Source organism: Rhamphochromis longiceps, linkage group LG10 (genome assembly GCF_057381845.1).
Source record: "Rhamphochromis longiceps isolate RC_006_pf linkage group LG10, R_longiceps_female_GT1.1, whole genome shotgun sequence".
NCBI lineage: Eukaryota > Metazoa > Chordata > Actinopteri > Cichliformes > Cichlidae > Rhamphochromis > Rhamphochromis longiceps.
In genome coordinates, this window is record NC_140566.1 from 2,979,764 (window position 1) to 2,996,512 (window position 16,749).

Consider the following 16,749-nt stretch of genomic DNA (forward strand, 5'->3'; position numbering starts at 1 on the left):
AAACTAATTATATCCATGACTACAAAAGAAGTCACTGCAGCACAGCAGTGTATTTGTGTCATCACTTCTATCCAGTGGGGATTTGTCACCATGCCTATTTTGCTTAAAGGCCTTTTCCTGGAAAGCCTCATCTGCTACAGTAGCCTACCTGGCAACAGTCTCATCTCACTTAATCAAGGACAGCGCTGATGGTGAAAAGACAGCACCACTCCCAGTTATCTTTAGGTTCAACAAAACATGAAAGCATGCGTATGCAAAGCATATATTTATGTTTGGTGACCTCTGATAACCCATCTGAAAACCCTTCACTGCCTTGCATTCACACCCACAAGCCTGCTAGCATGAGCCCACTCATTACTGCTTAATCACTGAATTACGTTTAATCAGGTTCATTTTCACACCTCATTACTATTAATGGAACACCATTATTTAAACGGGTACTTCTGCGAAGAATTAAAGGCATGCCAAAAGGCTTGTAGAGTTTTAGCAGGATTTTCACATCCAGACACATTCAGAGCCTTTTTTTTAGAATATGTCTTTGACAGCCAAAGCATCCTGTTGCTTTTTGATATTAGCAGAATGAAGACATGTGGGAAAATGGCAGGGAAGTTCTCACTCCTCCTTACTTGATTTTAATAGCTAAGATGGTTGGTTGTTAATGCCAGCATCATAGCAAGCACTGCCATGGTTACCTGAGTGGAAACCAAGCCATTAGGGACTCTGACTCCTCCCAGCCCATAATTCTCCTTGGCCTCATAAACATGTTTACTTACAATGACACAGCCAAAGAATAGGCAAATCCATAATGCATTTATTTGACAAAAATAAAAGCATGCACTTCCTCTCACAGGTTGCATGAAAAGCAAAGACTTTGTTTGTCGTGTTTATGCTGATTATCCAGGTTGTTTCGCTGACAGCAATTTAAAACCCGCTTAAAAAAACAAAATTAATATACTTTTAGTAAATTAATAAAATGGTAACTGCAAATATCTAAATTCATATAATACTTACCTGTTGGATGCTGTAATTTTGTGGTACATTTGGGACCGTTGGGTCATTAAGGGGAGGGGAAAGATAGCCACAGAGGACTTGGTCTTTGACTACACCCTGAACAGTGCGCTGGTATCATTTCAAAGTGAAATATGGAGGTAAAATGTGGTGCTTAAATACATGGGTGAGATTCTGATGTGAAAATGAGTTGGATGCTCTCGTTTGGGGTGGCTGTGGCCCTGCTGGCTCTCTGTAGGGGACAGGACACTGTGAATGAAGGTAGGCCACGATGCCGACGACAGATTTACTCTAAACAGATGTTTTAACAAAACAGAATGTGACATTTATTTCGATTAAAGCCTTCACATTTCATTCAAAACTTTCCGAGCACATTAACATATAGGAGCAGTTTATTAGAGTGACTCAAAATGTTATTTTGCAGCAGTGTACAAGATACCAATGGAAACATCTGATATCCAAAAGATATATTTTATTTTCAGGAAATAGCCTGTGTCTGTCTGGCTACCACCTGTGCACTCATAACAAAACAAAGATTGTGAGTTTCCTGGTGGTGCACAAGGTTCCCTATTCAGTGTCAAAGCCTTGTGGCGGTTGGCTCCTCTGGAAGACTTGTAATGTCACAATGTACAGGATGATCCATCAGACTGAGTACAAGCTGGTGACGGAGCAGGTGATGGGATGCTGCTCTGGCTATGTGCAAGTTGGTCGTTACTGTGCCCTGCGTGAGTATACTGCACTGATCAGGATTAAAGAAAAGCACACATTGTTTTGTTCTTAGACTGTAGAAGACACTTTTTCTGTCTGCAAAATCTGATTATGTACCACACACACACACACACACACACACACACACACACACACACACACACACACACACACACACACACACACACACACACACACACACACACTGTCTCTGGCCAGGCAGTCAGTGTGACCTTTCAGTGTGTGGTGCTGTGTGCAAGACACCAGATGGAAGCGCTGAAACTGCAATGCTACAAATATCTCACTGCTAATATATGGCCTGCAACATGTTATTTCCTTTGAATGAAGCTGTAAACAGGAGTGGTGAGTTTAGTTCCAAGCCAGGATCCTGTCCAACTGCAGATGGATTGCATCCCAGTTCTGAGGAGTGTGACTTGGATATAGACTGTCCAGGCTGGCAAAAATGCTGCCAGAGATCTCACCACTCTTCCTGCAGTGATCCAGCAAGTTAGTATATATGTGATTTTGCATCCACATTGCATTTAAAGTGAATGTTCACCATGCATCTTACTGTGCTTTGTTTAAGCAAATGACAGTTTTAGAATAGTGCTAAAACGTAATGAGCGACTCAACTCACTGAGGCATTAAACTGAAATTTGCCCAGCGTCTACGGTATATCAGCTAAACATGACAAACTGTTTTTATCTGTTAGTGCAGCTTTACTGCTGCCATCTTGGTGCTGATGTGGCCGCTCTGTTGATGTGTCATTTTCCTTGGTATTTCGTAAAATTTCAAAAATGAGCACTCAGAGAGGGCAGATCCCCCCGAAGGGCGAGGGCTACACTAAATGCATGCAAACACGGGGAAAACAGGCAAACTCCTCACTGTTGGTGGAATCGAACTCAGGACTTTCTCGCTGTGAGGCAACAGTGCTAACCACCGTGCCACCGTCAAATGAAGTAAAGGAAAAAAATGCATCGGTTTTCTTACAGCAACAGTAAAAAGTTACAGAAACTGAAAGTGTTAACAAAAACACGCTCATATGTTCTGTGTCACGTTCAGCCGATGCACACCGCACACACGCTAAGAGTGCAGCAAAAAACAGACACACAAAAAAATAAAAAGAACATGTTGTCTTGACATGTTGTCTGACAAGCACTGTTGTGTGTTTCATTGCTTCTGGTGTTCGTACGTGTGTTCTTGTAAAATTACAGTGCCACCAAATTCTTTTACAAACTAATCTTAGTGACTTGGGGTAATCCACAGACCCCACAGTGTGTGTGCCATTTTCACTGGATCCCTTCCTGCTGAAGAAAATATGAAAGGAATAACTGCTGAGTCGTATATAGACCGCTTCAGCCTGTTCATATTTCATTTAGCAATTAAATAAATAAATCAGCTGATTTTCTTTTTTTTAACCAAGCTCTTAAGTGAGCCTGTAGGTCTTTCTCTGAAGCAGGGAGAAATCTGTCGACACTGATCTTTATATTGTATCATGTTAATCTCAGCAAATTACTCTGAGAATGGAGGAAACCGCTTGAATGCAACAGTGACAGTGAAGACAGACTACCAGCAACTGATGTCCAAGAATGAAGGGCTTCTGAATCACACAAGGCTGCTGCAAGCAATGGTAACACAACAGCTTCTATGGTCAAACTTCCTCCAGACATTTATAATGAGACTAGACTTCCAACATAAGCACTTTCCTTGGTGGTCGCTTTTTATGAAAATATGTTCGTCTGTGTCATCATCAGGTGACTGGAGCTCTGCAGTCTGATGTTTCTGTCTATTATCTCAGCACATGGCCTGTGCATCCCTACAGAACTGCCACCTCTCTGCTGATTGAGTGTAATTTCACTCTCTCGTTGTACAACGTCACATCGAAGCTGCATCGCCTTCTCGAACGAATAGAGGAAGTGTCTTCAATAACAGTGCAAGGTGAGGAGGCACTGTATGGCAGTTTTGACCTCTCTGCGAAGCTACTCGGCTTTTTTTCTTTTGAGAAATGACATTCTTGTAGAGTTTTGAGAATGATTCATGTGCAAAGAACACGGCGTTCAGGAAAAAATGACTCAGTCGCACCACAGTTTCCTTCTCCCACTACTTCTGTTTGAGTGACAGTCATCTGTGGGATGTTTCCTGCAACAGCGGAAAATAACACCAGAGCGATCGCACACGCACACACAGAGACAAACACACGTGCATGAACACACGAAACACACACCCACACTCAGATATTTATCATAAATCAGTCATGCTTGCTACATTCCCACAAAACATGGCTCGCGTGCACGTCAAGCTGGCTTTTTCTCAGAGATAATTAACTTCCCTTTTTCTGTGCTGAAAGCCATTTATTTTTAGACACATCTGAATTTTCAAGCCTTTAAATGAAAGACGTGAGCAAGATAAGTGAATCCAGTCTTGACTTGCATAATGTGTTTCAAGTTCCAGTGATTTTTCCAGGGTCCCGAACAGATGTGGAGATTTTCTAAACAGCTTCCACTATAAACTATTGATTTATTTTCAGAAACACATTTGTTACAACTCATGCAAACACAACTGTAATTGAACAGCTTTTATGTATGTGTAATTATAATTGCTGCTTAACTCCTCCATATGTCTGCATTTTCATTGCAGATGTAGACGAGTGTGCACATTCTGCTCTTCGGCAGTGTTCGCTTTGGGCCGACTGCAACAACACAGTGGGTTCTTATGAGTGCGTCTGCCACCAAGGTTACATTGATGTTGACCCGAGCAACCCTGGAGCCCACTGTTCAGGTTTGACCGCACACTTGTGTGTGTGTTTGCAGTGCAGACGTAACCCTTTAAAGTCTGGACTGTGAGATAATTGCCAGATAATTAAAATGTTTATTTGCACATGACTTTGTTCCATTTTTGCTATGCGCACCAATTTGTGCAATTTATTTAGGTTTTTCAGAAACTAGCTCACACTTAACTTACACGTGCACAATGTATGTACACAGAGAAAGCAATCATATTGCTAAATATAACATCTGAACCTCGTTTGAAAGTGTTCTTTTTCTCAAGTGCTTCCAGTTACCCTATCCTCAAAATCCCCTGAGCCCTTACTTTTGTACTCGCAAGTGCAGCATCTCAGACAAGTACTATAGTTTAGATTCAGTCACTTTAGAAGTGACGAGAGGGATTTCCCCATCAGAAAGCCCCGAATAAAAACTGATAAGATTACAGTTAGACTGATCAAAGAGCTTTTGGGGGGTTAAAGTTTATGCACAAGTTATTCTAATGCTAATGTATTGATGTTTGCTAGGTGGAGTAAATTTACAACATCCCATCACACACACACACACACACACACACACACACACACACACACACACACACACACACACACACACACACACACACACACAGACTATTAGAATAACTGACCTGTAGAACTAGAGGTGGAAGCTGAGTGAGAACAAATGAAGATTTCTCTCAGTTTTACTCAGATTTTAATAGTCCGCCCACCATCGGCCTTTTTTGGGTAAAATATCAAACAAGAAAAAAGAAAACAAGTCTCAAAAGATCGTTTTCTTGTTAAAAGCAGAAAAAGGTCAATTACCAATCACCTACTGACAGCTGTGTGAAAACATTAAGGAACACAGAGGCTATGGAGGCCTTGTTTTGGAACAAAGCTGTGGTTAACAGACTGCCTCCTTAATCTGAAACGGCTGCACAATAATATGTGTCAGAGTTGTTCTTCAAGTCAGACAAACCTACTCGAACAAGGAAATTGTGGTTAGTTTTAAAGGCTTAGCTAGCTCACAACAAAGTTGCCACATTTGTCATATTTTGTGAAGATGGTCCTTCCTCATAAATGATCCACAATGTTCTGCTATTACTGCTTTGTAAAGACACAGTTTCTAAAGTGACCTCTGTTGGCTGTGTGACTAACAACATGTAAATTGTCTGTTCACCACTGATGAGTGGAGGAGGGCGGAGTCAGGTCTTCAGTCGTCATACTGGAAAGCTTGAGAATGGTTCTTACAAAGATGGTGTTTATTAACCCAAGTCACCAATCAATGTAAAGACAGTTTAGAGTAAAAGTGTATTTTTGATCCATGACTCTACTTACCTACTTATTTTTTTTGCTCTTTTAAAGTGGAAACACTATATGTTGTTTCTAATTACTACACGTCTGTGATGTGAGTCACACAGTGGTATTTACACCAGAAACTTAGAGTCCAGTCGTCCACTTGTTGTTCTTTGCTCCCAGCTGACACTGGAGTGTGGCCCACCGCCCTGACCAGCCCTGCATTGATGAACACAACCTATCCCCCTGCTTCCAGTCGCACACAAGGCCCTCCTGGATACAACACAACAGATTTCTTCACATCCACTGAGATCAGCGTGACTGCGGCTCCGAGTAATACGACCTCTGTCTCTTGGAATTCATCACAAGCTTCGCTGTGGACGAGTTCTGCATCTCACAGCCAAATGAATACAGCTGTGGAGTCAGCTCATCCAGCAACAACATGCTGTGAGAAATATTCTGTTTTCATCTAAAGTTTACATGAAATCTCCATCTCTTGATTGGAAGGGTGTCCAAGCCAGAAAGAGAGGGATATTTGGGTTTAACAAGCATTTATTTATAATTTGACATCATTTACACTGAAGCTCATCCTCTTTGGAGGAGTCTTAAATTGTTATTCTCACACCTGTAAAAAAAATTCAGCTATTTTTACTCGAGTATTTATTTTTCAGACTACTTTTTACATTTCTTCTGTGCATTTTTATCATGTTCACATGACGTTCGCATCTTCCTGGTATATTTGATGTTTAACCTCCATTTGTGGATCGCACAGCAAACTGTGATTTCTGGAAGTGTTCCTGAGCCCATGCAGCGACTTCCTTGCCAGATTATTCCTGGTTTTAATGTAGTGCTGCCTGGTGACATCCAATATTTGTCCTTTGCGCACAGAGATTTCATCATTTCTTTGGATTCTTGGAATCCTTTGCTGCAGATGTAACAGCATTTTAGAGATATTTTGCTGCCATCAAATTCAAAATGAGATAATATTTTAATATTCCTTTGTGTGAAAGTTTCTGGATCTGACTTGCACAGACTGAATAAGACTGGCCTAAAATGGTGTAGGATTAAACTGACAGGATGTAAAAAGTAAAATAATGCATTTTTAAGCTGTTCTTTTTTGTTACTCTTGACAGGCTTAGACTAGCTGTGGTGTTTGTTTCCAGTCACTGTGCAAAACAAGGCTGGATGCTATTCCCTAAGACAAACCGCACAGATGTGGGAGTGGCATATTTCCACGCAACAACCAGCAAGAAAGCAGATTCAGATTAATGACAAGCGATTCCCCTGTCTGTCCCCTCCCTCAGCTCCCCCCAGCATCGGCAGCTTATGGTCCACTAATGTTACTGGAACGTCCTTCTCTGTCTGCTGGTCCAATCATGCCGAGACAAAACAGACTTACTTGGTTGTTCTAAGGAAAGGGTCAGAGGTCATTCAGACTCAGAAAATCAGTGATACCACGATAGAGGTGAGCGGACTGAAGCCTGGACTGCTCTACAATGTTACCGTCACACCTCGTGCCTGCCGAAATCAAGGAGCCCCTCTTCACATCTCAGTAAAAACCTGTAAGTACATTGAACATATATATCAAAATATGAACGTCAAAGTACTCGAGAGCTGCCAATCTATGTGACAGCTCCAGTAACTTTCAGTACAGCTTTACCTTTGTTTATAACTGTTATGCAGTCATATTGTTGTTATGGCTGATTGTGATGGTGCTTTTAAAAAAGTAAGGAAACACTTACATGTCACCTTGGATCTTGATGTACGAAATATTCAGGCTGAACTTTTTATTTTGTTGAGAACAAATTGATGTAAAAAAAAAGAGTTGAAAACAAATCATCAACCCTTTGAGTGCTGGATTCAAAATGACTTAAAAAAATCTAATTGTTCAAGTGTTCCCTTGTTTTTTATTCATTTGTATTTATTTATTATATTTTTGCAGTAGATTTTGCCTGAACCAGAAGAACGAAACTGACTAATTGACTAAAAATGCTGAAAAACACTTTTTGTCATTTTTCTTTCTGTGTGTGTCTCTGCATGGAGACACACACTTCTCAGGAAACAGTGATATTTTCCACCAGAGGCTTTCATTTCCACCTCCACTTGTTGTTCTTTGCTCCCAGCGATATTATAGAAATGTTATATTGCCAAATAGCATTGTGACAATATGTAACCTATAACATTATTATAACACTTAACACTGTCTTTTGGATATCTGCATGGTTATTATTAGAAGAAGAAATCATAAAATGTGTTACTGTCATAAGAGAAAAGTGAAAACAGAAGGAAACTGGAGTTGTTTAAGTTGGTGAAGCTGTTTGGCGTCACATCCAAGACGCTTCTTCAGTTCTAACAACAACAGGTAGGAAGCCTCTTGGATGTGAAGCCAAACGGTGTCACAGCTTAAAGAAGCTCAGTTGCCTTTTTTCCGAGCTTTTAAGACTCCTGTTACCTGCATGACTGAGAATCTAGACACACAGAGATGCATTACTTTCCCCTCAGAAGTCAAAATGTAGGTCAAATCTTTATTTCTCCTCTGTGGAAGTATTTTCAGAAAAAGAACAACAAGAATACTGGAAGTGTTTTTTTGTCTGAGCCACAAGTGAAGAAAGTGACTGACCCAGATTTCTGAAAATAAGAACATAGCCACAGTTACCACCCTGAGGGAGTGAGGAGTACAGCAGTTTAATTGTCTTTAATGACTAATGCGTGATGAAGAAAAGAATCAGTGTTTTATCAAAAGGCCTGGGGTCAGTAGGACGGTCGACATTTATGTGGTAAATGTGGTTATTGTGCATAATAAAGGTTTTCTTTGTAGACGCTCAGACTCTCGATGCCACAACACGACTTACCAACATAAAGTTCACAGCTGACCTCCAGAACACCAGCAGTCAGGCCTACAAAACCCTCAGTGAGAGTATAACAGAAGAGGCAAGTATCCAGTGACTGAATGTGATGTGCAAATGAAAACACAAACTTGAGCCTGTTTCCTGTGTCACCAACCAGATCTACCAGTCTGTGTCTCCAGAGGTGAAAGCCATGGTGGATTCAGGCCAGGTCAGGATCGAGATCAGAAACTTTTCCCCGGGGAGCGTGATGGTCAACTTCACCATAGTGTTTATCCCAAGTCAAAGCCTGGACATAAGCAATGTGTCCACAGCAGTTCTGCAGTCCCTGACGAACAGCTCGACATACACAGTAGATCAAAACAGCACAAGTCTAAATGGTATGTGTCTTTATATTGCTTATTCTAATGCTGTGGGCTGTTAGTGGTACACTGCTGGGAAAATGCTTCAAAGAGGGAGTGCTGAGTTTGACATTATAGCAAATTAGCGTTAAAGACTTACTCGCGGTGTTAGCAAATGTTTTATTTTTACTGAAATCACAGCACAGAAAAGAAAGAAGGCACTGGAGGTGGCCCAATATATAAATGGGGCCATGATGGTAGAAGCAACATATTAAAACTTTCATAAATCTTCATAAAATAGATATATTGTGTTTGTGCATTTGACTAGTGAGAGTCAGGGGGCCAGCCTACTACAAATCACAGCAGTTAATGTTTGTGTTGCAGACTATAGGAGATTACATCTCTGGAGACGTGCATGAGAAGTTGCAGTATAGGCTAAGGTGAGAAGTAGAAATGGGGCCTTAATCATCCTGCAGCAGTCATTCACAGTCTTTGTACCAAACAGTTTTCTTGGTAGCTTTTGATTAAAATATAGCCAGCAGTTATTTTATTGTTCTGGGATGTCCATTAACGAGTGAAAGGCAGCTGCAATTTTCATGTCTGTTAATGTGAACCAAACTTAACTAAAACTAACTGAAAACTGAAACTCAACATGAAGAAATCATTTAACTAAACTAAAATCTAGATTTTTGAAAATAAATAAATAATTAAATGACTGAAATTATTTCATGGACCTGAAAAAAAACTCACCGAACTATAGCAGAAATATCCTGTTCACGTGTTTACTGAACGGGACGGCCGAGTCAGCGTTTCAGAACGTGTTGTGTTTTTATTGTACGTTTGCCGATTCTCTGCAGTCTTGCTTCAGACACGTGCGCTCCACATACTTTCTCTCTTGGCACAATATGTTAGAATAACTATGAAGCTGCGTTGTGGAATCCAGAAATTCTGGATGTCGACTGACGCTTTGACTTAAAAGGCAATATTTCTTGGTCGCTGTTGCCTCATGTTAATTTTCTCAGCTGTATGGAAATACAACACAAATGATGCACAAAGTCATAATGCTCTAACTGCACAATGTTTTTTAGTACATACCATTCAAAAGACCTAAGTGCACTAAAAGTATTAACAAAACCTTTTTGTGTCTCAAAAGCAACATTTTGGAAATTCAAAGTAATTAAAGTAACATCTAAATAATCAGCCAATAACATAATACCTGACTCTATTTTTTTATTTCTGTGTCTGTAGATTTTAATGAATGTGCTTCGGGGGAAAATGATTGTTCCCAGTCGGCCACATGTAACAACACCTGGGGCTCCTATACATGTGTTTGCCTGTTCGGGTTTACTGACAACGACCCAGAGAGACCTGGACGGGTCTGCCAAGGTAGCTGTAAAAACTCATTTATACACATTACATGTAAAACAGAATATCTTTGTAACCAGCGAGCATTGTCTCGTGCAGCACCTACAACCTTAGAAACAGCGGCACCGCCCCTGACGACAGCTGTAACCACTTCAACTACTGCTCCAGAAATAACCACAGACAGTATATCAACAAGTCACATGGTTTTCACAACAATCTCAACTGTTGCTCAAGCTTCCACCACCACTACCCCGACAACCAGTACTTCCCTAACAGCCATCCCCGCCTCTACAATTGCCACAACAACTGCTACCAGCTCAACAAAAAGTACCACTGCTCTGGGATCTGCCACCGACGACTCTATCCAAGAAGCCCTCTCAGTCCATTGCAGACTTGCGGCCATCACTGTGACTGTCACTAAGAATTTTCTTCTGAGCTCCATGATCCAGGAGAGTGCACTTTACTTGGGCACGGTGGGCTGTGGCATCAATGGCGGCAATGACACGCACGTGGAGCTGACCGTGGCCTGGAATGAGTGCGACACTAAACTTGTGCAAGTGAGTTTTTCTCCTCTGCATTTGGGAAACCTCCTGAATCCTCTGTGCTCTTGTTTTTTGTATACTAGCTTGCCATTATCTTCTTCAGCTAAGTACGAAGTATAAAAAAGTATGAAAACCAACACTCTGCTCTTTCTGCCATGTCGGTATTTCAGAATGAAACCCACTACATAGCCTCTGTAAACCTGCTTAACACTATGGATCCATACACTTCACCAACGGGAGCAACAGAGGTGCCCAGAAAACAGCTGGAAGTCCCAATCATGTGTACCTACATGAAGAGCATGCTTATTTCTGCAGACCTTAGCCCCATGGGGTAAGTGCCATGAGTACTGTCACGAATACTCATTATATTTTATTATTTTTCAAATCAGTAACCCCTTGATAACTGACACAGCTGACAAATGCCTCAAGAGGAAACAGCATCGAGAGATAAAGAACTACTTCTCCAGAACAGAATATTGACACATTCAAAAAGTACCTACTTGAGCAATATCACAGAGAGGCAGTGTTGCTGTTCAGAATATCAGCACAGCGGGGATTTGATTGCTGCTGCTGCATTTACACAGCAGTTTCACGAGCAGCCTTTATTAGCTGACAGTAACAAGCAACAACAGACTGGGATAAATTCTTTGTTAGTATATTCAGGACCCTGAACTGCGTTTCATGAACAGCTGTCATTGGTATGAAGGTTTAAACAAGAATGAATCCCAAGATAGAGGCTGATACTGTAGAGCTCCCATTTAGTTATATAAATGGACTTAACTGAGGCTGAAAGCCGCTCAGCACTCATCAGTGTTGCCACCGCAGGCTATAGCCATTCCTAAAATCCTATTGAGCATAAGTCTGATAGGTGTTTAGCTTATTTACTTCACTTAAACTCTCATGTCCCACTTTCACTGAATGCAGTTATGTTGTGCATTAGTAGCATAAACTGATAAATATTTCATTTTTAATATTTTGTATAGTTTATATTGTATTCATTATACCTACAATTCATTCCCATCCATATCCAGGTATGACATAATTAAAATCACAGGATCGGGGTCATTGCAGATGAGCGTGCATCTGTTGGACAGTGCAGTGCCTCTGCCCTACAACTACAGCCTGTCCCGTGAGCAGCCCGTGGTAGTGGAGGTCAGACTCAACACCTCTTCAGATCACATTAAAGTAGTCATCAGCAAGTGCTGGTGCACTCCCACCCCAAACCCCGTAGACGCCTACAGCCATGTCTTCCTGGAGAAAAGGTCTGTTTCCCAGCTACAGCTTTCTTTAGCTTACTCATACTGTTACCACTATGATTATTGTTAACTCAGACAACTTTAATCTGGAGTTAAGATCTCAGATGGGGTTGACTTGGCCAACATGTGCATTGGTAACACACGTTATATAAAAATGTGTCATTTAAAAAGCCAAAACTCTACAAATTAAGTTCCTGACAGTTTCTGTCTCAACGAATAAACATCTGTGGTTTTAAGTTGATAGGAAAACTTGTTCTGGATGATAGAAATGATAGGTAGGTAGCTTCATTAGTCAGCATATGATTAACTTGGGGCTTCACACTTTTTAAAACAAGATGCAAATGTGACCAGCTTCTGTGGGGTGACACATAAAAACACTTCTTCCCCTCCCTAAAAGGAAGTCTTTCACAAGGCCTGAAACCAGGCCCTTCCATTCTTTTATCATTACAAAGACAGAACAAGACAAGGATTCATATTGTGTTGCTCATTTTGTTAGTTACTGTCTAAAGCTACAGTCAGCAGGAGGTTAGCTTAGCTTCTGCTTCTGCTGGAAGTCTGGAAACTTCTTTTAATCCCTGCAACACAACATTCAAGTATGCATTGAGCCATTGTGTAGTTACGTTCTATGGGAGGTGCACGTCGGGTTAAATAGGCATACAGTTAAGATGAAGTTGCGGTTATGTTGTAAGTTACCACGTAAATCTGATGCACATATAAGGGTAAAGCTAGCTAGCCTAGCCCCATTCAGATACAAGAAAATCTGACTCCCATTGTCTCACTGCAAAACACGTGTCAGCGGAGGCATTTGTGAAACAAATGAACTAAATTATATGAATTAATGAGCTGCATAGTTGCCAGTGGGCCAGTTTTGTTACTGTGTCTGTTCGCATCACCTTTTTTTCCATTTCTACGAGCAAACTTAGAATCTCCAGCTTCATATTTACAATATTTGTTTTCTAGTGATCAGTTTCAAACACCTGGTACTTAGATGTATGGCAGGGACATGGAAAATGTGGTGGTCACGATATCATCTACTGAACCCTCCCCCCCAAAATCTCCCACATGCAGCAGTGTTGACGAGAAGGCATTTTCTGATTCACAGCTAAAGGTCCCTCCATTCAAATGAAATTCATCTTTGAGCAGGATGTAAGAAAAAAAAAGTGCCATCAAAAGTGACAATGAGTCAGTGCGGTAGCTAAATCTGTGTTAAAGCCTTCTGCAAAGCGATAATAAGAGAACCAGCAGATTATTCAGCTGTCTATATATTTAGCACGATGCTTTCTAATAATAGTTTTTGATCAGGTGCAGTTAAGTTCATCAGTCAGCCCCACTGTCTGTGTCTCCACAGCTGTTCCCTGAATGCATTCACCAAAGTGATGATGAACGGGAACTCCAGCACGTCCCGTCTGTCCGTGCAGATCTTCTCCTTTGTCAACCTGAAGGTGATCTATGTGCACTGCAAGGTTCAGATCTGCCTGCAGACTGAGTCGAATAGCTGCGTGCCAGTGAGTGCTTTCTACTCCACAATACATTTCATGCAACCCTGCAGCTTTGACCCTGCTTAGACTAAAAGCAGTTGATGCAACATAAACTCGGCTCATGTTTTGTTGCAGGACTGTCACCAGAGAACAGCTCGATCTGTAAATGCACTTGGAACAAGGTTCGGTTCAGCTGGGCCTCTGATGAATTCAGATGAAGGTGTGTATTTTTACACAGTATCTGCTTTGAAAACACTCCACTCCAGAGTGTTGGAGCACGGCTGATTTCACCTGGATGCTTCTTTTGTGCTTCAGTTGGAAGTGTAATGACACTTCAGCTTCCACTCAACACGGACCGTTTTAAAAGTAGAAAAGCTATTTAAATCTTCAGTGGCCATTATAAATCTGGCTCTCACTTCATCTCAGCATTTAAATGGGCCATCTATAGCTGTTGAATTAAGGCAGTAGTGCAGCTGTCGCTATTATCAGTGTGGTGGAGAGGAAAGTTCAACTAACTTGATGGAAAACATTTATCCATCTATCCATGTTCTTAACTAGCCATCGCTAGGAAAGGGTTGGCTGCTTTTATCATGACACACTCATGAGGGGAACATTTTTTTAAACATTATTTTTATGTAAGGGAGCTGGAAACGTTTGTTTTAAGAGCCAGTGAGTAAAGTTTTGGTATTTCTGTCATCATATACTGCTTGTCTGCATGTTTGTACTTCTTCAGCCTTGGTTCATATATTCCTGCAGAGCCCTTGGATAAGGAGCTGAGCACTCTAAATGTAGTTGGGCTTTCCATTCTGGGAATTTGCTTGTCGCTCTTCTTCATCTGTTCCCTCGCCTGCCTCTTCTACTGCCAGAGGAACCGCATCGGACACTACAATTTTAACGTCAAACCCAAAGAGGAGAAGTTCACCTACCTTGCCTATAACACCTAATGACAGCCCCTGCACCCACAGGCACACAATTAGAAGAGATTAGACGTGCTGTCGCTGCTTTTACACCACACCTGCCACCATGTGTCACTGTTGCACCATTCACCCTTTATCGTGTACATGAAACTATTATGTACAGTTTGAATTTAAATTCTACCTGCACCTTCTTTGTATAATTAAGATATTCAAACGATAGAGTGGTTGTATACAGGGATGCCAAATGTAGAAACTATCAATATTTCATGCATGACATATTTAATGACTGCAGAGAATCAGATACCAAGTAACTATGCAAGTGTTGGTCTCTGTATCCTATTCTTATAGTCAAACGTGTTCATAGCTGCCTCTTTAAATCATGTTATTTATGCTATTTTTTGCTGTCTGTTATCTATTGTGTTTACTGACACATAATTTGTGCTCTAAGTGGTGAGACAATAAACACATCCTGTATAAACTCAGACACTTGGGGGTGCTGTTAACACAGTTCTTCATTAAAAAAACAGTCCAAGATGGCTTCCTGCACTCAGAGTAAACACGAGCGTTTACAGGGGACGATGTGAGGTGGTGGATTCAGAAAAAACAAAAAATTTACAGTCCCGCTTTTATTCAGTTGGCTGGAGGTTGTGCTGTCAGTTTCTCCTTTACCCAGATCAGTGGTTAATGAAAACATCTCATATGAGCCTTTCTCAGCAGAGAAGAGCCAAAGATGAGAGCCCAGCTTTTCTTTCACACTTTGCATAATCCGACATTGTCACGGGGTCAGAAATGCAGCAGTGATGGGGGTGAATACTAAAAAGAGGAGCGGCTTTCTCTTTCATGGGAGGTCCCTGGAGACCTGTGGTGAAGGAGGGCTTACTACCATCTGGAGTGCAGCAAATGCTCCGCCTTCTCATTAACCCATTCAGCCTCACAGTCTGAAACCTGGCAACCCATCGCTATGGCAACAGCTCTGTGCAGGGATGGAGGGGAATGACGGATGCAGCAAGAAGGAGCGAGAGCAGCAGTGATCAAAGCAGAGGAATGGCTGCAGCTCAGGAGCTTCTATTTCTTCCTTTCAGACAAACCACGTGATGAAGTTATATCACACACAGCACATTCCTGGGCTTCATCTCTTCTGCTGAGTGTTTCGGTAATGGTTTCCAGTTAGTCTCTGGACAGCACTATATTTCAAATGTGCAGGTGTTTAATAATTTAGAAGCAACACACACACGCACACACACACACACACACACACACACACACACACACACACACACACACACACACACACACACACACACACACACACACACACACACAGTGTCAATTATCCCAGTTTTTAAACACAAATAACTTGTGTCTGTTGAGTGCTTTCTAAATTTACCAGTCAGGAGTGTGACAGTGCCGTGAATTACTTTTCCAACTTTGTGCGTCTGTATTCTGGGAGGCAGTAATGGCTGTAACATGATCCACGTCTCCACAGTCCTTCCAGTTTTCCTCCTCCTGCATCCTACACCAGTCTCTCTGCCTCACTGTTCATCCCGTAACAGCGGCTCTGAAACAGTGATTGGTTCTGCTTTATGATCTATGGCTGTAAATGTGCTTTCTCTCACACGGGTCATTACTAATTAAACATCCTGATCCCGATTGTATTTTCATAGAGCACATTAACACCGTCCCTCAGGCATCTGGCCAGTGTAATGGCTTTGTAATCTTCAGAGGTGAGAGATATAATTATGCTGTCCGCGAACTATTAGAAAATACCTCTCACTTGATATACAACATCTAATTCTCAGTCAGTTCCATCAGTTTGTTTCAGTTGTGAAAAACATTTACTCCAGTATGTTTTTCATGTATTTCATAATTGCAGTTTCTAGTCAAAGAATTTAATGCAAAGTTATAGACTATGTTAATCAACAGTGAAACTGTTACCAAAGGATATCCTATAGTTACTTGCTAGGCATGATGCATTTACACTCAGTAATCTGGAATTTCAATGACCAGTTGAACCTTGTGTTTTTCTTCTAATTGGGAGCAGATGAGTTCAGCAGAGTTTTCTTTTTTTGAAAATTCAAAAAGAGCTGCTCCTCATCCACATTCAAAAAAGTCTGGGTCTCCTAGCTGAGGTACACCGAGCATGCTCAGCTGGGAGGAGAACCTGGGCTGGATTATAATCTGGAGAGATTATGGCTACGTTCACACTGCAGGTCTTGATGCTCAATTCCGAT

The 16,749-nt window shown here is 41.3% G+C and overlaps 1 protein-coding gene across 1 annotated transcript; it reads left to right on the forward strand.

The window, feature by feature from the left end:
• Nucleotides 1-1,062: 1,062 nt before the first annotated feature.
• On the forward strand, nucleotides 1,063-14,986 carry umodl1 (uromodulin-like 1). Its single transcript, XM_085419522.1, has 17 exons — nucleotides 1,063-1,269; nucleotides 1,491-1,733; nucleotides 2,065-2,223; nucleotides 3,225-3,346; nucleotides 3,471-3,654; nucleotides 4,354-4,494; nucleotides 5,957-6,220; nucleotides 7,078-7,335; nucleotides 8,592-8,704; nucleotides 8,780-8,999; nucleotides 10,209-10,346; nucleotides 10,425-10,882; nucleotides 11,038-11,198; nucleotides 11,899-12,129; nucleotides 13,472-13,628; nucleotides 13,737-13,821; nucleotides 14,358-14,986. Exons 1-17 carry the CDS (start codon nucleotides 1,194-1,196, stop codon nucleotides 14,543-14,545), a joined length of 3,198 nt encoding a protein of 1,065 aa, XP_085275648.1. The 5' UTR covers nucleotides 1,063-1,193; the 3' UTR covers nucleotides 14,546-14,986.
• The last annotated feature ends 1,763 nt before the right edge of the window (nucleotides 14,987-16,749 follow it).

Coding starts and splice junctions, on each gene's coding strand:
- umodl1 (XM_085419522.1), top strand. CDS start 1,194: ATGAGTTGGATGCTCTCGTTTGGGGTGGCTGTGGCCCTGCTGGCTCTC. Junction 3,655..4,353: donor GTCTTCAATAACAGTGCAAG/GTGAGGAGGCAC, acceptor TTTTCATTGCAG/ATGTAGACGAGTGTGCACAT. Junction 11,199..11,898: donor GCAGACCTTAGCCCCATGGG/GTAAGTGCCATG, acceptor ATCCATATCCAG/GTATGACATAATTAAAATCA.